Raw genomic sequence first — 21,295 nt, 5'->3', positions numbered from 1 at the left:
CTCCTCTAGAGTCAGGAATCCTGGCCCCCAGACCCCTCCTTCCTCAGAGCCAGGTTTCCTGGCCCCATCAACCTCGTCTCTCAGACTCAAAAGTCGGGACCTCCAAACCCTCATTTCCCAGGGATCCAAGCATCCAAATCCTGAAGTTGCTACCAGACCCCAGCTAGACTTCACCTCTTCTTTGCCAAAGCAAAAATCCTCCCCCAAACTGTCACTATCGGATCCCCCTTCCCGCTGTCCAGCGCCGGGGCCCGCCCCCCCTTCCAGTCCCTCCCACTTTTCCCAAACAAAGCTCCCGGGCAACTTTCTCCCTCGCAGCGCCCCTCCCGCCCGCGGCTCCCCAGCCCCAGGCCGGGAGGTAGGAAGGCACCAGCAGGAGTCGGGGATCCTGCTTTGGGGTGTGTGAGTTTGGATGGGAAGTTACGCTTTAGGAGTTGAGGTGTGTGTGGGACCGTCCCTGAATTGTTTGCCGCCCTTTATTTGCCTTGGGGCCCGAGTTTGCAATGGTGACCGAGTCTAAATGCGGGGTTGGTACTTTCGCCGGAGTTGGGGTGTCTGTTGATGAGTCTGAGTTTGGGAGTGTGCGCCCTGGAGTGGGTGAGGGCTGGGGACATTGGCGGGTGTGTGTCTGTGGCTGTGTCGATTTAAAGTGAGAAAGGACCCCGTGCCTGCTTTTGACCGAATTAGTTTGTGTCATTTGTGGGCGCCTGGTCCTCCTCATGGAGAAAGGGGCCTCGGGGGTGGCAGAGGTCGGGCTATGGTGCTTTCTGGATCCTCGGTCTTGTCTCTCCGGAGGTTTGGGGCCTGGGGCGGGAAATTAGGGGGACCTTGCTTAGCCGGCTCCTCCGTCCCTTTGTCTGGCCACATGGGCAAGAGCTGGGCTGGGATTTTGGCCTACGGGGGTCCTGAACGCGGCAGCGCCATCGGGTTCGGCCTGGGTCTTTGTCTTGCCCGGGGTTCCAGGGTCCGAAGGAGGAGGGGGATGGGAGCCCGGACTCTAAGGTCCTGGGAAAGCTGTGGAAGACGTGGAGCCGCCAGGGAGGCGGGATCTGTATTGGAAAAAGTTTTCCCCTGTTCCCGGCCTCCGGAAAGTCACTGGGAACTTGAGCTGGACTCGAGCCCACCGCACAGGGGGAGGGGAGGGGAGGGAGAGGGTGGGGCGGGGGCTCGAGGGGAGGTTCCCTCTCTGACCAGCCCCTCCCCTGATGGGGGTTGTGGGAAACTGGGGGAGGGGACGCCTGGGCCCTTTGTTCTGGCTCTCCTGATGGCAAGGCGCCCCTGTCCCCCAGTCTGTGGTTCTGTGGGTTTTTCCTGGTTTCGGCTTGAGATTCTGCCCTGAGTCTCTGTCCCCCTTCCCTCTGGGTCTCTGTCCCCACCTCCCTCTGAGGCACGCTCTTCTGCCTCCCTCTGGGTCTCTGTCCCCCTCTCTCTGGATCTCACCTCCTCAGCCTTACTAGGGCCTGAGACTCTTCTCCTTTTCCAGCAGCGGTTGCTCACATCCTAGCACCTGTTTTGGGGTGGGACTGAGAAGATCTCACCCTCAACCCTCTTCCCTGCAATTAGGCCCTGCCTCCTGTCTTCTTTAAACCAGTAATCCATACCACATGATTGGCCCTAACGGGCCCTAAGCACGACTGGGGTCTTCAAGACTTCATCACAACCCCGGCTCCCCCGGAAATCCGGAGAATACTCTTTACCCTAAGCTTCACCTGAAATCCAGACCCCTTCTCTTCCAGGAGTCTCAGCTCCCAGCTCCTTCCTCCCTCAGACCCAGGGGTTCCGTTCCCCAGCCCTCCAAGCCCTGAAGTCCCTCTGGGTGGGTCGGAGGAAACTTGCTGAGCTCTGTGTTCCTTCAGGCCCAGATGGGGGAACCCCGGGCTGGGGCCCCCCTGGACGATGGCAGCGGCTGGACAGGAAGTGAGGAAGGAAGTGAGGAGGGCACCGGTGGCAGCGAGGGGGCTGGGGGAGACCGGGGCCCAGACGCAGAGGGAGTCTGGAGTCCAGACATCGAGCAGAGCTTCCAGGAGGCTCTGGCCATCTACCCGCCCTGCGGCCGGCGGAAAATCATCCTGTCTGATGAAGGCAAGATGTATGGTGAGTCCACCCCTCTCTTTTGTCCTGGTCCCCACTGATTAATAAAAAACAATAACATTTATGGAGCTCTAAACAGTTTTCATATAAAAGCACATTGTATCCTCACAATAACTCAGGTAGGAGCTAGCATCACCATTTGCATAGTTGAGGAAACTGAGGCCCAGAAAGGCTAGTGACTGGCCTAAGGTCACAGAGCTAGTGTGTGGTGGAGTTGGGATTTGAACCCAGGCAGCCTGGTCCAAAGCCTGCAGTCACAAATCCTCTCCCATATAGCTCCCAGCTTGCTGCGGACCTCAGGGAACTCTTGCTTCTCTCTCCTTCCCTGGTGTCCTGTCTGTTGGGAAGTTCTGCTGAAGGTCTAACTCTGTTCCATCTTTGACTCTTCAGGTCGGAATGAACTGATTGCCCGTTACATCAAGCTGAGAACGGGGAAGACCCGAACTCGCAAACAGGTCTCAGGACTGATTTGTGGGCTTCTGTCTGGGAAGGGCTTATCTTCTAAGGGCCTTCCTAGTATGGGCAGTTCAAATTCAAAGAGGATCTGGTTTATGTGCTTTTGTCTGTCTTCTTGCCACCTCTGTTAGTATATTCTGTGCCTATTTTAGTACAGTTCTCTTACCAGTTGTGTTAAAACCAGGGTAAGTTACAGAGACCAAAAGAGCCAAAGAGAGAAGGACAGGAAAGGGGAAGGAGACGCAGATTTGCTGGGTTTGGGGAAGATCAGTAGTGTTATTGAGAAAAGAGTGGCCATTAGGGGCACATCTGTGTTTTCATGCTCCTGAGGCAGCTAGCATGTTCTGTGTGTTTGTCATCTTTCATGTTCTAGCAGCTCTGTGGGGCACCTGGAGGGAGGGAAGGCGTAGGGGACGCAAGAGGCAAGTGACTCTGGTCTGAATCTGCTTCTTTGTCACTCCCTCCAGGTCTCTAGTCACATTCAGGTCTTGGCCCGAAGGAAATCGAGGGAAATTCAGTCCAAGCTCAAGGTAGGGACCAAAGCAGACCCCCTGAGTGGGTGACATGGACCCAGAGAGAGGGGGACAGGGGCCCAGAGAGAGAGGGACAGAGACTCAGAGAGAGAGAGGGGGACAGAGATCCAGAGAGAGAGGAGGACAGAGACCCAGAGAGAGGGAATAGGGACACAGAGAAAGGGGGACAGAGAGACCTGGGGGTGGGGACAGAATCACAGAGAAAGGTAGATAGTGTGGGGGAGCAGAGACCCAAGGTGGGGGTTTAGTGGCCCAGCAAGGGGATGGATAGAGACCCTGGGTAGAGAAAGTTTCATAGAGAAGAGGGGGATGGAGATTTATCTTAAGACAGGCAAGAAGGATGGGGTGTCGGGCCTCTCCTCTGGCTACTCTTTCCTCTCCTTCCCTTCTCCCCCTCCTGTCCCTCTCTTTGTTCTTTCTGGTGTCCTCATCGCCTTTTCCCTTTTGCTTTTCCCTTTTCCCTTTTCCCTTTTCCCATCGCCTTTTGCTATGAGGATCTCCTCTTTATCTCCTTCTGGTTCATCTTCCTATTTCCTGGTCCTCTGTGGCCTGCCTGCTTTCTCTGTGCCCAGAAATCTTCATTTCCTTTTGGAGCTTTTCACATTCCTTTTCTTCATTCTCTGGATTTCCTGTTTCCTCTTCGCCAGAGGCCCTCATTTTCTATCTCTTGCTTTGGATTTGGGGACAATCACTTCCTATTCCTTTTTTGTACCCGGAAGCCTCCCCTTCCTTTCTCCCTGGGTCTAAACACCTTCCCTTCTGGTCTTTTCGATGTTCTCCCTCTGTCCTTTTCAGGCAGGAAATGTTCACTACTTATTCCACCTGGGTCTGAAATTTTTATTTCCTGTTGCCTGCATATCCAGAAACCTTTACTTCCGGCTCTTTATTGATCTAGAAACACTCATTACTGTCTTTTATTCTGGGCCTGGGAACCCCTTTCCCCATCTAAGCCTGGCCCTCTCTACTTCCTGTTCCATGTTCATCTTTCATTCCCTCTTCCTCCCGTTGCTCAGTGCAGGGTGGCAGGGCTATAGGGGTTGGGAGGGCAGGAAGCTGGGGTGTACAGGCCTCATTTCCTAAATCATGTTTTCTTTCCTTCTTTGGCACCCTTCCCCTACCCCCGTGGGCAGGCCCTGAATGTGGTAAGTCCCCCAGCCCATCCTTCCACTTGCTCCCTGACCCCAGACATTCCTGAGGCCAGGAGGGGCAGGGGCTCTAGTGAGAGGGATTTGGACCCTCCCCCAACTTTGGGTCCCCCCATGCTTGTCCTGCCCCATCATTGTCCCACCTAGCTGCGTCGACTGGAATTCCCCAGTAACGTGGACCTCCAACTTTTCCTCCAGGACCAGGTTTCCAAGGACAAGGCTTTCCAGACAATGGCGACCATGTCCTCGGCGCAGCTCATCTCAGCACCTTCCCTGCAGGCCAAACTGGGTCCCACTGGTCCTCAGGTGGCCTGGGTTGTGGATTGTGGGGCTCAGGGCTGGAAGGGTGGGGGTGCAGTTTCAACAGGGGACTGACTGGCTGGTCCCCCCTTCTTTGTCTCTTCTCCAGGCCTCTGAGCTCTTCCAGTTTTGGTCAGGGGGCTCTGGGACCCCCTGGAGTGTTCCAGAGTGAGTACTTTCTGTTCTGGTTCAGCACCTGCCCCCACCCACCTCCACTGGCCCCCGCAGAGGGCTTTCTCACCCCACCAGCTCCCAGCTCCCTTGTGAACATGGATTCTGGAGCCAGGCTATCTGGATTTGAATCCCAGGCAGGAGGGTGAGGCTATGGTCCAGAGAGGAGGACTAGGTCTGAGCGGGGATAGTGAAGAGGGGACAGGGCAGAGAGTCAGGAGGAGGGGGAATGGGGCTGGGGCCTGATGGGCTGAGAAGGAGGGAGGAGGCAGGGACAGTGCCTGGGGTCTGGCTGGTGATGGGTTGGTGGGATTGTCCAGAGACGTGCAACCTGGACGAGGAGTGGGTTTGGGGAGGAAATGTGCTCAGCATGGGACTTGATGAATGTTAGGGACCTGGAGGATGTTCATGAGGACAATGGCCTTCCAGTGAGATTGGCTGGGCCCACAGGCTCATGGGAAAGGCAGTTATAGGTCCAGGGGCTCAGGGCCTGAAAGGATGAGTGGAGCCCCAGAGCCTCATAGGAAGGCTCTTTCTCATCCCACAGAGGTGGTACTTGGGCTGGAGCTTGGGTCCTTATCTTCTTTCAGAGTCAAAAGAAAGAAAATGGGCCCCAGAGATACATGGGCATGTCCTTTTCAGCTCTAAGAGAGACATGAAGGTGACAGGATATATTTCTAGCCTAGAAGAATAAAAATGGGCCCTAGAGGCTCATGGGAAGTGAGGTTTTCAGCCCAGAAAGGAGCCAATGGACTCAGGTTGGGCATTGGTAGGGCAATGTGGCCTCAGGACTGTGAGGCAGGAGTGTTGAGGGTGTTGCCAGAGAAAGAGTGAAGTTAAAAGTTGTGGGATCCAGGATGGGAGAGAAGAAAGTTCTCTGGGGAGGTGCTGCTGGATGGGGACACAAAGTCCCCAGAGCTCAAGGAACTGCAAATTTGCAGGGAAGGGGGCTGAACTGGAAGGAGTGGTGGTTCAGCAATCACTGCACTGGTCACTGGGATCTCACCTTCTATGGAACTGGTAGTCAAATGGGGGAGGTAAATGTTAATTAAATCATCATACACATAAATACAAAATCGAAGAGTGTGTGATGTGGTGTGAAGAACCTCAGTCTGAGATGAGGGAGAGAGTTCTGCGGGGGTTTCTCTGTAGAGGTAACATTGAAGGCTGAGTGGGACTTCACCAGGTGAAGAATGGGGGTGGGAATATTTAAAGCAGAAAAAGCACAGGCCAAAGACCTGAGGTAGGAAAGTTTGGTGAGTTTCCAGAACTGAGAGAAGGCCAGTATTAAGCCGCTGGTCAGTCAGTCAGATGTTTATTGAGCACCTATTAAGTGCTTGGTACTCTGCTTGAATTGGGAACACAGCATTGAACAAGTTAGACAGAATCCCTGTCTTTATGGTACTTATATACTTGGAGAGGGGAGGAGACAGAGAATAAATATATAAATGAATAAATAAGCATTAATAAGAAAGGAATAAATATGGTAAATAAAGCAGGGTGTATGTGCTCTACTTAGATAGGGGTCAGGAAGGCCTCTCTGAGGAGGTGACATTTGGGCAGCGGCCCTGATGACAAAAGATACAGTGGTTAGAGTCCTGGAATTTAGAATTCAGATTTGGGAAGGCAAGTATGAACGAGGTCAAGACCCCTGGGAGTCAAGGTCTGAAAGTCCCTGGAGTTTGTGTCTTTCTGATCCTGATCTTTGGACCCTTGACCTCTTATTGACCTCTGAGCCCAAGTCATGTCTCCTTCGCTTCTGACCTCTCAGTATCCCCACTACCATCTCCTGGGCTACCCCACAAGTCATTGGCTTCTAGAGCTGTGGTGCCAGGTACTATAGTCACTAGCCATGTGTGGTTATTGAAATTTAAATTAATTCAAATTAAATAAAATTAAAAATTCAGTTCCTCAGGCACCCTCGCCACATTCCTGCTCAGTAGTCACACGTCGTGTGCTCAGTAGCTACATGTGCCCAGTGGCCACAGTATTGGACAACACAGATAGAGAACATTTCCATCATCACAGAAATGGACAGACTGGTTTAGAGTCTGTTGTGCTGCCTCCCCACCTGAAAGTTTGGCCTGATGTCCCATATCCTGGCTGCTGGCCATTTTCTCCCCATCCTCCCAACCCTCAGCCTCCTCTTTCTCCAAATTTCCTATTCTTTGTGTTTTCTCCCCATCTCTGAGACCCTGGTTCTGTTCTCTTTCTGCTATTTTGTCAGAGGTCCCAAACTATCATCAAATCCACAGGCTTCGTGGTTGGCACTGACCTGCGTTCCAGCCCAGGCTCCACTGCATCCAGCTGTGTGACTCTGGGCGGGTCAGTTGACCCGCCTCTGCCTCAGGTTTCTCCTGTGCAAACGAGAAGAGCAGTAATCACACTTACCTCAGAGGCTGTGAGGCTTCAGTGAAAATGTGCACATAAGGTGCTAGCACAGGGTTTGGCTTGTCCTGGCCCCTCAGTAAATGCTAGCTGGTACGATTAGTCTCTTTCCACCTTGCTGACCCACCGCTTCCTTTCTCCCTCAGTGTGAAGCCATTCTCGCAGACGCCGTTCTCCTTGTCACTGACTCCCCCATCTACTGACCTCCCAGGTAAGAGTCTGCTCTACACCTTCCCTTGTCTCCCATCTCTCTTGTCAACCCTGCCTTTCCTTCAAACTTCCATTAATCAGGGGACACATTCTTACTGAGGTCCAGCTCTGAGGCAGGGCGTGTGGGGGTATGGAAGGACGAGTGGCAGAATTTGTAGTGGTTAAGAGCATGGCCTCTGTAGCCAGACACACTGGGTTTCTGTTCTGCCACTTGGTAGCCTAAAGGATGTTGGGAGGTGTATTAGTCAAGATTCTGTCAGCTGCAAGTGACAGAAACCCAAATTAAGCTAGATGCCGAAAAAAATAATTATTGGTTCAGGTAACTGGTATTTCAGGAATTATGACTTCAGGCATGGCTGGATCCAAGGGCTCAAATGGTAGCATCAGGACTTGCTTGCTTCTGCCTTCCTATGGTGGCTTCAATCCCTGGCAGGCTGTCCGCATTTGGCAGCAAAGATGGCTTCCAGAAGTCCATGAACTCATGTTAATTAAAAATTACTTTTAGGTTCCATAGATTCATCAGTTAGGAATGATTTTGGCTGCAAGTAACAGAATACCCAAATTAATAGTGCCTTAAATAATAAAGGCTTTAATGATTCCATATAACAAAAAGTCTGGAGGAGGGCTGCTTCTGTGCTGGCTCAGCAGCTCAATAATATCAGGACTGGCATCTTTATAAGTCCCTTGGCCTCTGTCTTACTGTCCTAAGATGGCTGTTGTGACCCCAGGAATCATGTCCCAAGCAAGACGTGGCCAGAACCAAAAGCTTTCTCCTCCCAAAGTTCTGTCTTTTTCATTCAGGAAGAAACTCCCCAGAAGCCCCCCAGCAGATTTCCCCTAACGTCTCATTGGCCAGGACTGTGTCACATGGCCACCTCTAGCTGCAAGGGAGGCTGGGAAAGTGAGTATTTAGCTTTTTCAGCTTCTAAGCGGAGGCAGGCAAGAGAGAACAGTGCTTGGTACATTCAATAAATGTTAGCAATTTTTATTATTTGTGTTCTCTCTCTAGGGTACGAGCCCCCCCAAGCCCTCTCACCACCTGCCCTGCCCCCACCTGCCCCATCACCCCCAGCCTGGCAGGCTCGGGCCTTGGGCACTGCCCGGTTGCAGCTGGTGGAATTCTCGGCCTTTGTGGAACCCCCAGATGCAGTTGACTCTGTGAGTGCAATTTTGGGATAGTCACTGTAGGTGTTTGGGAATGTAGAGGGTTATAGGAAGCGAAAGCATAAAGCAGTGGTTCTCAAACTTTAGTATGTATCAGAATAACGTGGAGAGCTTATTAAAACACAGATTGCTCGGTCCCACCCTCAGAATTTCTGATTCAGTAGAGTTGATGTGGGGCCTGAGAATTTGCATTTCTAATAAGCTCCCAGATGATGTTGATTCTGCCGGTCTCAGGACCACATTTTGAGAATTTCTAGCATAAAGGAACAGGAAGGTCATGAGGTCATCTGTTGGGAAGGTCAGAGAAACTCCCCAGGACATCATTCGTTCATTCATCAAACATTTCTGAGTGCCAACTGTGCACTATGCTTTGTGGTGGATACTGGGAACTTGGAAAAGTAGATCTTGTTTCTAGGCTTGAGTTTTTCCCTGCCTACGATGGACACAGATGCCATATTAGTCAGGGTGGGCTGACTGTTAGAAGAAATAACCCCAACACCCAGGGACTGACTGAACATCATAGTTTCTCACTCATATAACATTTCAATGTGGGTTTTCAGCAGGAGCCTTCCACACAGTGATTCGGGGAATCCAGGGTCCTTCCATTTTGTAGCTCTGCCATTTTCTAGGGCTTCAGAATCTGCTCCTGGATTCTTTGCATCTGGCTGGCAGATGGTGGAAGGAAAAGAGTCAGGAGGTTTTATGAGTCTGGCTTAGAAGTGGCAATCATCAGGCCAGCTCATACCCCATTGGCCAGAATTTAGTCATGTGGTCACACCTAACTGCAGAGGAACCTGGGAAATGTAGTTTAGCTGTGTGAAAAAGAATGAGCATTTGTGTACACATAGTCTCTGCCACAGCCACATAAATTGCTGTATATAGTGGTCGTGGTAAAACCCAAATTAGATCAGGTTAAAACCCTCCCAATCTCACTTGGAGTGAAAGCCAAAGTCCTTTTAGTTGCCCACAAAGCTCTGCACAATCTGACCTTCATTCTTACTCTGCTCTGTTTATTCTGCTCTGGCCACCCTGGCCTCCATGGCCTCCCTTTCTCAAACATGACAGGCCCACTCCTGCTTCAGGGCCTTTGCATCTGCTGTTCCTGCCAGCTGGGATGTACGTTCCCCAAATACTCCCACTCTCTCCCTCCATTCATTCAGGCCCTTGCTTGGTTATCTTCTCAGATTGGCTTTCTAAAATCATCATATGGAAAATACTAGCTGTCATCACTCTTGACTTCCTTATTATGCTTTCTTAGGATTTTTTTCATAGCATACATCGCTCTCTGAAATTTATATAATCTGTGGGATTATTTTTAAAAATTTCTGTGTCTCTCAGTAGACTGTGAGCTCCGTGAGGTCAGGAGCTTTGCAGCCCTGGGAATCAGAGAACTACACAGTAGGTCTCTTGATTGATGTCTGTCGAATAAAGAGTATGTGCTGAGATAGGGAAAGTTCAAATTTTTATGGTTGTACAGAGGAGTAATTCTGCCTGGAGAGTCCCTGAAGGCTTCCCTGAGATGACAACATTTGAGTTGGGCTTTGAAGTTTATATGGGAGTTTGCCATGTACAGATCTAGATGTTTCAGGTACAGAGATGGAAACAGCATGAAGCTTTCAGGGAAACAAATAATTGAATATGGTGGGAGCTGCTGAGGCTGTAGATAGGTGGGCAGGTGCTGGTTCTGAAGGAGATGGCATTGCCCAGCTAAGGGACCCAGACCTTCTCCTGGTGATGGGTAACCATGGAGGTGGTGTAGATACATCCCGTCTGATTGTGATCAATGGAGGCTTCCAGGAAGAGGCAGATTTGGATGGCCTGGAGAGATAGAGGGGGATTTGTATCGGAGGAGAAGATGGGGAAGATACTAGGATGTGGACAGGAAGTGATAAGGATGGAAACAGGGAGGAAGTCTTGATGTGGGCTGTGGATTCCCATCCATCCATCTATTCATCTATCCATCTATCCACTGATTGAGCGTTCATGAATAACTATTCAATACAGAACCAGGTGGGGGATGCGGGCTTTGTCCTGGGGGTGTTGGGGAGCCATGGGAGGATTATGAGCAGAGGAGGGCCAGGGTCAGCTCTGGAGATGTGTGAGCAATGACCTGGAGAGGAGAGATTGGAGTCTGGGAGGCCAGGGAGGAGGCTGGGATGAAAGTGGGGGAGGAGAGGGCTGTGGGGATGAACGGCGGGGGACAGGGCAGAGTTGGGCAGTAGGGATAGGGTGTGGGACTGACGTACTGTAAGAGTGAAAGGGCAGAAAGTTCTGAGTGGGGACAGTGCTCGGGAACAGGGTCCAGTGTTTGGGTGGACAGGGTGGGGCAGCTAGCAGGACCTCTGGGGGTGGTGACAGGGGTGAGAGATTGGCTTGGGCAGCCAGGGCCAGGGGTCCAGCCCATGTCCCACTTCTAATCCACGGCCCACCCTCCCCAGTACCAGAGGCACCTGTTTGTACACATCAGCCAGCACTGCCCCAGCCCTGGAGCACCCCCCCTCGAGAGTGTGGATGTCCGGCAGATCTATGACAAATTCCCTGAGAAGAAGGGCGGTCTGCGGGAGCTGTATGATCGCGGCCCCCCCCATGCTTTCTTCCTGGTCAAGTTCTGGGTGAGTTCCACCACCAAAAACAAGTGCTCATAAATCACCCCCAACGAAGGCCTCTGGCTTGAAGGGAGACAGTTTCAAAAGGACCTACCAGGTCAGCCTGGGCCTTACCATTCCCCATGGCTCAGAGTATCAGTCCCTTCTGCAACAAGGAACACATAAGGGTTTTGTCCCCAGGGTGGGATGCATGGGACCAGTGCAGGCGTAGGGATAGGATTTGGACTTCACCAGGTCCCACTAGACTTTGCCACACCCAGTCACGTAACTGATGTGGCCCTTGGGATTGGCGTGTGATGTTTCAGACTTTCCTGTGTCCCACCTGACCACACCAAGCCTTTGTTGCTAAGGAATGGCCCCTGCCCCTTAGCAAATGGAATCCTGGAGAGTTTGGCCTCTCAAGAGGGGATGCTATGTTCCACCAGACCCTGTTGTTAGAGATGTCTGGCCTTGAGGATTACCATTGGAGGACCTGGGGAGTGACTTTGTAAAGCCCTGTATTTATTTAACAATCATTTATTTAGCACTTACTGTATACTAGGCCCTATACCAGGAACTATGTATGTAATTATGAATAAGAGGGTCTATTTGGGTCTTTCTTTGGCCTATTTGGTTTGGTGTCCAGTCCAGTGGCTGCTGCTGTAGGGATTCAATAAATGTGAATGTTTAAGGGGTGTTAACTCTTGTGGTAACCAGGGTCGTGGAGGGAATGTAGTCTCTGAGAAGGAAGCTTGAAGTTTACTGGCCTTACTGGGCCCATAGCTACCACGGTTATAAAGTAAGTGTCCTAGTGTGTGAAATGAAGGCCTCACATGGCTCTTAGGCCTAAGCCTCTTATTAGGGCTTTAGACAGGCCTCACCAGATCCTAGATCTGGAGAGCAACACTTTGGAAGCCCCGCATCTGAAGGGATGCAGGGGAATGGCTGGGAAGGTCTCCTTTTTGTCTGGCTTCACAAGGCCCTGTTACCAGGGTGATAGATGGAGTCAGGCCTCTGAGAAGAGGACTAAACTACCTCAGAGAGTGACTTGGTCAAGTTAGCAACTAAAGTAAGAAAGAGAAACAGGTGTACCTCCCAGGAAGGTGACCAAGGGGCCAAAGGTGATATGAGGTCTTAGGCTTCATTAGGCTTCATCTGGCATAATGGACTGTCTGCTCACTTGGTCACTGGGGTCATGAAGGGGTCTGACCTCTGAGAATCAGCTTTAAGGGCCCAGGAGAGTGTTCTCTAGGCCCTACCAGGCCCATTGGTAGGGAGCAGTGCCTTGCCTTTGTAACCAGCGTCGGGGAGGGCTCTGAAGGAGGCTAGGGAGTAACTGCCTGCTTAGTAACCAGGCCCTTGGAAGGGACTGAACTCTTGAGTTGGGGGCTTTAGGAGAAAAATGTTGAATTTTAGGGCTCCTTTTGGTGAGGGGCTCACTGGGGAGAGAGGGTCAGGGACACAGACTTCCCCAGCACTGATGGAAGGGTGGCTCTTCTCCAGAAACTAGCCCATGGAAAGGTGGGGACTTTGAATGCTAAGGAAGAGCGATGGGCAAATGGGAGAAACTACAGGGGTAAATGGGAGAAACCAGGCAATGGGGCAGAGTTCCCACGTTAGAAGAGTCTCTATTGTTTATAAGGGACGTCCCCTCCAACTTACCTGTCTCCCCATCCCTCAGGCGGACCTGAACTGGGGCCCGAGTGGTGAGGAGGTGGGGGCCAGTGGCAGCAGCGGTGGCTTCTATGGCGTGAGCAGCCAGTACGAGAGCCTGGAGCACATGACCCTCACCTGTTCCTCCAAGGTCTGCTCCTTTGGCAAGCAGGTGGTGGAGAAGGTGGAGGTGAGGCCGGAGGGGTGGAGCTCTGGGCAGGTGAGCACCCAGCCACCTGCCACTTGGGGGGTACAGACTAAATGGACCAGGAGCCACGACACGTCAGGCATTGGCGGGTGGCAGGTGTCCCTTCCTCTGGGGGTTTAATGTGTGAGCTTAGAGCGCATATAGAGTTACGTGTAGGGATCACTTGGAAGTTTCAAAGGTGATGTGTGGGACTGGAATGTAGTCACTAAGATTCAAAAGGTTCCTGTGGATAAAGAATCTGCAGGGCAAGGAGTTTCAGGGGTCACACTTAAAGGTTGCTGAGAACTTGGGGGGGGGTCTCAAGTTCAGAGGTCATAGAGTTTGGAGGTCTCATGAAGGGTCTTTGGCGAATTTGAGGGTATCTGAGGGCCTGGAAGTCAGAGGAGTTCAGAGGTCATTGAGGGTTCAGAGCATGGCTTTGAGGGGTTGGGGGATCCTTGGTTTACAGGCTCAGTGATCCTGCATCACATACTTGAGTGTTCAGGGTCCCGTCTCTGGTCACTGTGGATGGGGCAATGGAAAAGGGAAGATGGTCGTGGGGAGTGGTATGGCATCCGAGAGGCACAGAGAGGGGCTGGGTTCCTGGAGCAACCCTGTGTGTCTCAGTCACCATCCTCCGCACTCCTTCCCGGGTTCAGACGGAGCGTGCCCAGCTAGAGGACGGGAGGTTCGTGTACCGCCTGCTGCGCTCGCCCATGTGCGAGTACCTGGTGAATTTCTTGCACAAGCTACGGCAACTGCCCGAGCGCTACATGATGAACAGCGTCCTGGAGAACTTTACCATCCTCCAGGTGATGTGCTGGGGTTGCGCGGAGCAGGGGCCCACATGTGGACGGGGGTGCCCACCACAGGCCCTCAGTCCCGGGTACCCTTTCACAGGGGAACTGACACATTGGAGACCCTACAGTGGACCCTTGACTTAGGGGACCCCTTTACCCAGGGAACTGATGTGGTGGGGACTTCACAGCGTTCTAATGAGAGGATTCCCCACTTCACTGGGGAAACTGCCCTGGAGAACACCTGGTGGATCCTTAGCTAAGGGGAGCCCCTTCACCGGGAAACTAACCTTAGTCCAGGGAACGTGATATGGGATACCTTTAACTTTGGGGAATGTGCTGAGCTGGGGACCCCTTTCACCTGGGGAATGTGATGTGGTGGGGGCCCCCTTGATATACCATCTGATGTGAAGCCCCTCAAATGGGGAACCTGACATGTTGGGCATCCCCTCTACCTGAGAAACGTGACATGATGGGGACCCTTTTCCTGGGTATTCCTTGATGACTGAGGGAGGGCACAGTGTGGTCCCTTTCCCTTCTTTCCCTTCAAACATAAACCCCTTCTCCTGGCTTCCTGGCAGGTGGTGACAAACAGAGACACCCAGGAGCTGCTTCTCTGCACTGCCTACGTGTTTGAGGTCTCCACCAGTGAGCGGGGGGCCCAGCACCACATTTACCGCCTGGTCAGGGACTGAAGGAGGACCCCAAAAGTGGCTCACCCCGGGAATACCCTCCTCCCAGGAAAGACCTCACGCTCCTTATTTGGGGAGGTGGCTGCTCCCTGTTAGAAGGGACCTTAAAAGCTGGGTGGTGAGTTGAATGGGCTGGGACTGAGAGGAAAGGATGCATCCTGATATTGGGACTTCACAGGGGTGTCTGAAAGGACAGATCACTCCAGAGCATCAGGGACTGGGGACAGGAGTGAGTAACCCTGAGGCACAGCACTAGTTTCTAACAGGTGCCCTCCCCCCACTCTGTTCTGGGTGTTTTTGAGGGCCCTAGTTATACAGTGGCTTGTCACTCTCTGTTTTTCAGCCTCCCTTTTCCAATCTGCCTCTCCTTACCACCCCAACCTTGAGACCCTAATATTGAGTATTGGTTAACCCTTTCTTTGCAGGAGCAGAGCCAGGTGGGCCCTGGAAATATTTTTTTTTTAATATAACAAGAGATATTTATAACTGGGTGTTAGGGTCATGACTTTTTCTCAGCTGGGTAAGCAGTGGGGTGACTTTTTCTCAGCTGGGTAAGCAGTGGGGTGAGGTTTTTAAATGTCATCCCCTCTTCTACATGAGCCGTGAGCTAGACTGTATTGCCTCCCATCCCCCCACAGTGTTGTTTTGTTTTGACAGAGGATAAAGCTATTTTACCAAAACACAGGGGATTTATTTGGGGTTTGGGTAAAAAATAATCTTGTGGGAAGTGGTAGGCTGACAGATGAGGCAAGGAAATGAGGTATCTTTGGGGGCAGGAAGCCGGTGGCCGGAAGCCCCAGTTCCCGTGGGAGAGGTGACAGCAGTGAGGCAGGTTCCCTGGGGGGAAATGAGGAGGCAGAGGGCTCAACAGGCTGGGGAGAACTGGGGATTAAACAAATATTTACAGGGGGCAGGGAAGTGCCCAGGGCACTTGAAAAGGTCAGAGTGGGACTTTGTGGCCTAGTGGTACCGAGCCAGCCTGTTGTAGACGTGGTCCAGGTTTCTGCACAGGAATATGGAGAGCGTCATGAAGCTGAGCTACAGAGAAAGGAGAAGCAGTCAGAGGTCGAGGCGTTTTCAGAGACGGGGAGGGGAGGTGGGGCGGTGGGGGTCCTGAGGGAGAAAAGTAGGGGTGGGGCCAGGGGAAGAAACAGGTGTCAAGAATTGGGTGGGTCAGGGCTAGAGGGAGAACTGGGCCTGGTTGTGAAAGTGGGGTCCAGGACTAGAGTTTGCGGAAAGATAAGAAAGGTGGAGAATCATGGTGGAGTTAAGGGTAAAAGGAATGGAGGTCATGGGGTAGGCCACCAAAGATGTGGGTGGGCCCAGAAGGGTGGGGGTAGGGGGAATCCAGCTGCGTCTAACGCAGGTCTAGAGTCTGGGAAGGAGTGAGCTCCGGAGAAAGCCCAAAGTCTTTTATTCCGGAGGCTCATCTGTTTTCCCCTCTGCCTCCGTCTCTAATTCCACCTCAGCCTCCACCTCTGTGCCCGAAATCCCGGTCTCAAGCTGTTCCTCATCTTGATCCCAAAGTGGCCAGGTCCCCAGGGCCATGGGCAACTTGCCCTGCGGGTCCTTGTCCCCCCAGTTGGGACAGGCATCCGCCATGCCCCAGCCACCCCACAGACTGACGCTACGCCCGATGCTGCTCAGCACACCGCCGCGCCCGCTGCTGCCATCAGCGCTCAGGCTGGGCCTGGGGCTCCAACCGTCGGCGCCCGGCACCCGCGGCTGGGGTTCCCGGAGGAGCGCTCTACGTGGCAGTAGTAGGCTCAGCCCCGCCACACTCACCTGCGGGGAAAGGGGCGGCCAAAAACAGGAGGCTGGTCGGCCGAAGAGAGCCAATAGGAGCCTCACAAGGAAGGGCGGGAAGGCCTCCCTCCTATTGGCTCTCAGGCCTGGGTTGGCCGACGCTCTATCACTCAAGCGCCTTGGGGTGGGGCTATATAGAAATTGTAGGGCCAATAGCGAGTGAGGGCGGGACTAGGTTACCTCGAGTAGACCGACGCCCAGACAAATGCCCACTATGGAAATAAGGTTGTTGTGCAACCACTTCTGGAGGCTCTGCGCGCAGCCCTGGGAATGTAGAGAAAGGTTAAACACTTCTTTATGAGATTCGAACTCAAGCCCTGGCCCGCCGTTCTCCACAGCGCAACCCTCACCTCCCTTTCAGTTACCGCCCTGCTTCCCTAGTTACCAGGGTTCTCGAAGCTTCACTCCGTTCAAGCCTCCCCCTCCTTAGGTACCAACGTTTCAGGTCCTCCCCTTTCGGCTAAAATCTTCTTTAGGCCCCACCCTTCCGAAGACCCCGCCCCTTCTAGGGGTTCCGCCCCTCCTGGTTTACCTTTTCTCTCGTAGCCTCGCCCTATTTGCAGACACCGCCCTCCTATCTAGGCCCCGCCTCCTGTGGACCACGCCCCTCCCGGCAGTCCTATCCCTTCTGCAGGCCCCTCTCCTTTCTAGTAGGTCCTGCTCCAAACCCTGCCCACCTCTCGATAGGTGTAGCTGTTTGCAGGGACCACGCAAAGGTCTGTACTGTGTTCGGGCCGCGCCTGTGGTGGGACTCGGCTGGACTGGGGTCGGGGGATCTTAAAGAAGATTGCGGAGTCGTTGGTCGCGGATGAATTATAGCAGGAGCAGGGCAAGCGGTACCCCTCCGACACGTTGCTCCTCAGGCTGGAGACACCAAGCCAGTCCTGAGGAGAGTTCCAGCCGCAGCAGCGCAGCTAGGAGAGGGACAGAGTCAGAGGGACGGGCTGGGTGGATGCAAGATGATTTTGGGGATCAGGGGACTGGGTGAGGGTATGTCGTCAGGTTGGGAGGAGAGGACTAAGTGGTGGGTGCTGGGTGGGGTACGGTGGGCTAGATTGGGGTCACGACAGGGCCAAGGCCAGGGGACATTAGGGGCACATGGGGTTGGGGGAGATGAATCACGGGGCGACCGGGGGCTGGGGGAGGAGCTGCAGAATGACACAGGACCGAAATTTGGTGGGCAGTGTAATTAAGCCTCTGGGGCACAGGTAGATGGGAGGGCGGGGCCATGTGAGCGAGCTGGGAATGGGGTCTCACGTGGGACAGGTCCCGTGGGAGCCAGAATCACTAAGGGGCAGGGAGTGGGGTCACGCTAGGGCCTTGGGGCTGAGGGCGGAGTTCTGTCGAGGCAGAAGGCGGAGCCTCTCCAGGGTCTTGGGTGGGGGTCTGGGCCACAGTGGGGCCAGTTATGTTATCATCAGGGGGCGGGGCCACGTTAGAGTCCCAGAGCTGGAGGGACGGGTACACATCTGGGTGGGTGGGGCCTCACGCACCTGGAACTGCACGTAGTCCCAACTCTCTTCCGCCGCGGTCTCCTCCGGGTTGGCGTGGTAGTTGTGGATCGTCTCCTGCACAATATCCTTCACCTTCCGCACCAGCTGAGAGGCCGAGAGTGAGGCCGAACTCCCTTCGAACTCCGCTTCCCCCCTCCGTGCTCTCCGACCCACTCCAGCCATTCCCCAGCTCTCTCAGCCCGAAAGGGTCCCTGAGCAGCTTTATCCCGGCGTCGGTTTCTCAGTGAATGGCTAGCTATGTTTCTGCTCCTCAAAATCTCTTTGCCGGTTTTTACCGTCTATCTTTCTGTTTCTGTCGCTATCTTCCACGATTTCTCATTGGGTATCTGTCTCTTCCTCCGAGCCTGTGTTTTTCCGTATGTTTCTCTTTTTTTCTGTCTGTCTCCCTTTGGATCTCTGTCTCTCTTGCTGTCTGTCTTCCTCCATCCCTGTCGGTCGTTCTCTGCCTCTCCCTGTCGCTACCTCCCTTACTGTACCTGTTAGTCTCTGTATCTGTTCTGTCTTTCTTCCTCTGCCTCTCTCTGTTATTTGTCTTTGTCTATGTTCCGTCTCTTTCCATCCTCCCACCTCTGGTCCACCTACTAGCTGCCGGGGAAGGTGGGGAAGGCAACCTCACCCGGATCCGCTGAGTGGAGATGAGGATCCCCAGGGTGATCTGCGTGACAAACAGGAGCAGCAGTATCCCGAAATACTGGGGGGCAGAGAGGAGAGGTCAGGCTGAGCCCCTCCCCAGGATGCAAGGGCTCTATTTGAGGGGGGATGTGAGTGGGCCTAGGGATAGAGAAGGACACTCACCAGGCCCAGGAGGCAGCGGAGCTCCTTCAGGGCCCCCACACAGCCCAGGAGGGCAAGGCCCATGGTGAGGATTCCTGAGATGGCCAAGGCCTTGGACCAGATCTGCAGGGGCATGAAGGACAAGCCTGGGGAAGGTGAGAGGCAATGATTGGGCCCATGTGCACAGCTCCCGGCAGTCCCATTCCCCATGCCTTCCAAGTGGGGAGCAATATCCTGGGGGGCCTCCTTCTGGGTTCCCAGCACCTCTTTCTCTGGCTCTCTGTCACTGCCCCACCCTGAGTCTCCGTCCCTCTTCTGGGATTCTCTCCTAACTCTCTCTGAGTGTCTGGCCCTGTTTTTCCTGATCTCTCCCTCTTGCTCTCAGTCTCTCCTTCATCTCCTCCTCACTCCCAATAGTTTCAACCCCGTCACTTGTTCTGTGACATTGGATCAGTCACTTTACCCTATCTATTTCCTGGGGAAACACCCAGGAAGCATGTGTTTACCCCAGTGCTTATCACCAGGAAAACTCTTATTAAATATGAGCTATTAGGAGTTTGACTATTACCCCATTATTATTTTCCTACTGTTATTATTAGTGTTATATATTTGCTCTTCTACTTCCTTGCTGTGTGACATCCAGTAAGTGACTTCCCCTCTCTGAACTTCAGGAGAGGGGAAAGTTTGTGGGAGGATCTGATAAGCAACTGTACAAGATCTGACTGACACATAGGAAGTGCCTGAGAAATGGGTATTATTGTTTTTAGTGGTATGCACAACTCATTTGTCAGAGGAAGGCATTGAGGCTCAGAGAGCTGCAGCAGTGGCCAGTGAGGAGTGGCGCAGCAGAGCCTGGGACCTGCCTAAGGAGTTGGGCACTGTGGGGCTCCCTGAGAAAAGGGAGACCCCAGGAGGACACTTGCAGGGAGGCTGGGTTCATGCCTGCTTCAGGTAGGGCCTCCCCGACTGCCCCGGCCCCCTCACCCACAAAGGACACAAAGCTGGTCTTGTCCACGAGTATCCAGATACCAAAGCAGAAAATCAGGCTGCCTAGGACCTGGGGAGAGGAGAGGAGAATATGGTGGTAGGCAAGCGGGGATATGAGGGTAGGGGTGGCTGAGGCAGGGGCTGGGGCCAGGCTGGGTAGCCATGAGGCAACTCACGAAAAAGAAGAGGTTGAAAACGAAGAGGAGGTACTTGATGAGACTGAGGCAGTTGTCCTGGGCCGACATCTTCGCCTAGGGGGGTGAGTGAACAGAAGAGGAGTTGGCACTGTGGTAGACGGCAGAAAGAAGCTGTGAGAGAGGGAGAGGCTGAGAGAAAGAGAAAGGAAGAACACAGAGAAAGAGGAAGTTCTTGGGGCGGAGCCCCACCCCTTCCCTCTACACATGAGGTGGTTTTCTTCTATGTCTCTGTCCCTGTCTCCCTCACCTGCCCCACTGGGACACATACACCAGTACCTGAGGGGCCTTGGAATTTGTGGACACCAAGGACACTTCAGGCAGTTCCTCCCAGGTCTCCATCGCTCAGGCTGGAGGCCCACAGGGACTCCTGATCTACTTGCACCCACTTACTCTGGGCACCAGAAACCCAGGTTGGCCCTGGACAGTAGCTGACCTCACAGACACTCTGACCTCACTGCCTGCTAAGCTCTGCCATCCCTGCATCCATCTCTGTCCCTGCTTCCTGGACCTCAGTCTCTTGTCCTCCCCTCTCTGGGTCTCTGTTCCCTTCTCTCTAAGTTTCTGTCTCCCCAACCTCAGGGTCTCTAAGCCTCTCCCTCTCTGGGTTTTTGGCCCCATCTCTCTGTGCACCTGTCCTCCTTTCTCTCTTGATCGCTGTTCCCTTCCCACCCCCACCTTCCGTCATTGCCCCTCTCTCAGAATCTGAGTCCTGTTTTTGGCAACAAATGTAAACCAGGTACTCCCTGTACTGGGGCAGGGGCTGGGCACCTGGGGGAAGTGAAAGTGCTGCAGGCCCCAAGTGGGAAGGTCCCTAGGAGTGAGAGGGGTGGCTGGCCAGTGCCAAAACACCCAGAGCGGAAGCTGAGCCTCTCTGGCAGTACTTCCTGCCTCTGCAGTGGGGCTCCCTGAGAGGAGGAGGAGGCCCTGGAGAAGCCAGGATTGAGTTTGGGACCTTGGCAGTTAGATCCAGGTTTGCAGTACCTGATGGTCTCTAGGCCTGAGCAGTGTGCCTAGCAGCCTGTGAAGCCTCTGAACCCTGATGCCCCACAGGTTCCTCACTCTTGTCAAGTCCCAAATCCTCAGATTTCCAACATCTGTTGGGGATATTCCTACCATCCTGACATCTATCCAAGCCCCGGAAAACCAGCCACTCTTAGAGACACAGCACCTTCTCTCTAAGAGATGTCATCTGCTCTCCTTTTTTTAAAGGCTTCAAATGCAATTAATTATTGTCATAAAAAATCTATTCATTTTAATAGTATTGAGGAATAGTTGACAAATATAATTGCATATATTTAAAGTGTACCATGTAATAATTTGATAAACATAGGCATTGGGGAATGATTACCAAACTCAAGATAATTAACAGATGCATTATCTCACATAATTAACTGTGTGTGTGTGGTGAGAACACTGAAAACCTACTCTTAGAAGCTTTCCAGTACACAATCTGTATTATTAACTGTACTCACTGCTGCAAATTAGATCCTCAGCACTTATTTTTCTTGTAACTGAAAATTTGTACCCTTTGATCTAAATCTCCCCATTTCTAGCCTCTGGAAACAACCGTTCCACTCTGTTACTATAAAATCTTTTTTTTTTTTTAGATGTCACACATAAATGATATTTTGTCTTTCTCTGCCTT

General features: G+C 52.9%; 2 protein-coding genes across 7 annotated transcripts; one reads left to right on the top strand and one right to left on the bottom strand.

Annotated features, from left to right (window-relative positions):
- The first annotated feature begins 290 nt into the window (after positions 1-290).
- Positions 291-15,003, top strand: TEAD2 (TEA domain transcription factor 2). 4 transcript variants are annotated; one of them, XM_033128047.1, is made up of 13 exons: positions 291-358; positions 1,857-2,094; positions 2,482-2,546; positions 3,015-3,077; positions 4,211-4,222; positions 4,424-4,531; positions 4,635-4,693; positions 7,231-7,295; positions 8,304-8,452; positions 10,897-11,070; positions 12,725-12,886; positions 13,543-13,695; positions 14,262-15,003. In XM_033128047.1, the coding sequence occupies exons 2-13, from the start codon at positions 1,863-1,865 to the stop codon at positions 14,373-14,375; spliced, it is 1,356 nt and encodes a 451-aa protein (XP_032983938.1). In that variant the 5' UTR covers positions 291-358; positions 1,857-1,862; the 3' UTR covers positions 14,376-15,003. The 4 variants fall into 4 exon arrangements, with proteins under 4 accessions (XP_032983938.1, XP_032983937.1, XP_032983936.1 ...); XM_033128046.1 differs by having other exon boundaries at positions 301-398; XM_033128045.1 differs by having other exon boundaries at positions 304-439.
- Positions 15,004-15,069: 66 nt separating this feature from the next.
- Positions 15,070-19,806, bottom strand: CD37 (CD37 molecule). Of its 3 annotated transcripts, none has more exons than XM_033128051.1 (8): positions 19,630-19,801; positions 19,451-19,523; positions 18,488-18,612; positions 18,309-18,383; positions 17,672-17,776; positions 16,856-17,092; positions 16,359-16,442; positions 15,070-15,410 (listed from the first exon to the last, which is right to left on the bottom strand). In XM_033128051.1, exons 1-8 carry the CDS (start codon positions 19,696-19,698, stop codon positions 15,333-15,335), a joined length of 846 nt encoding a protein of 281 aa, XP_032983942.1. In that variant the 5' UTR covers positions 19,699-19,801; the 3' UTR covers positions 15,070-15,332. The 3 variants fall into 3 exon arrangements, with proteins under 3 accessions (XP_032983942.1, XP_032983941.1, XP_032983940.1); XM_033128050.1 differs by lacking the exon at positions 15,070-15,410 and adding an exon at positions 15,455-16,157 and having other exon boundaries at positions 19,455-19,523; positions 19,630-19,690; XM_033128049.1 differs by lacking the exon at positions 15,070-15,410 and adding an exon at positions 15,462-16,157 and having other exon boundaries at positions 19,630-19,806.
- Between the last annotated feature and the right edge of the window lie 1,489 nt (positions 19,807-21,295).

This window comes from Rhinolophus ferrumequinum, chromosome 15 (assembly GCF_004115265.2).
Source record: "Rhinolophus ferrumequinum isolate MPI-CBG mRhiFer1 chromosome 15, mRhiFer1_v1.p, whole genome shotgun sequence".
Classification (NCBI taxonomy): domain Eukaryota; kingdom Metazoa; phylum Chordata; class Mammalia; order Chiroptera; family Rhinolophidae; genus Rhinolophus; species Rhinolophus ferrumequinum.
This window is presented reverse-complemented; position numbering and strand designations above follow the sequence as displayed.

What these genes read in the sequence shown, in the direction of transcription:
- TEAD2 (XM_033128045.1), top strand. Translation starts at nt 413, where the DNA reads ATGGGAAGTTACGCTTTAGGAGTTGAG. An exon ending in GTTACGCTTTAGGAGTTGAG is followed by an intron (nt 440 to 1,856) that starts GTGTGTGTGGGA and finishes GTGTTCCTTCAG; the next exon opens with GCCCAGATGGGGGAACCCCG. An exon ending in AGAACTTTACCATCCTCCAG is followed by an intron (nt 13,696 to 14,261) that starts GTGATGTGCTGG and finishes GCTTCCTGGCAG; the next exon opens with GTGGTGACAAACAGAGACAC.
- CD37 (XM_033128049.1), bottom strand. Translation starts at nt 19,698, where the DNA reads ATGTCGGCCCAGGACAACTGCCTCAGTCTCATCAAGTACCTCCTCTTC. An exon ending in CAGCTTTGTGTCCTTTGTGG is followed by an intron (nt 18,613 to 19,450) that starts GTGAGGGGGCCG and finishes CACCTTCCCCAG; the next exon opens with GCTTGTCCTTCATGCCCCTG. An exon ending in ACAGCTACACCTATCGAGAG is followed by an intron (nt 16,443 to 16,855) that starts GTGGGCAGGGTT and finishes CTACATTCCCAG; the next exon opens with GGCTGCGCGCAGAGCCTCCA.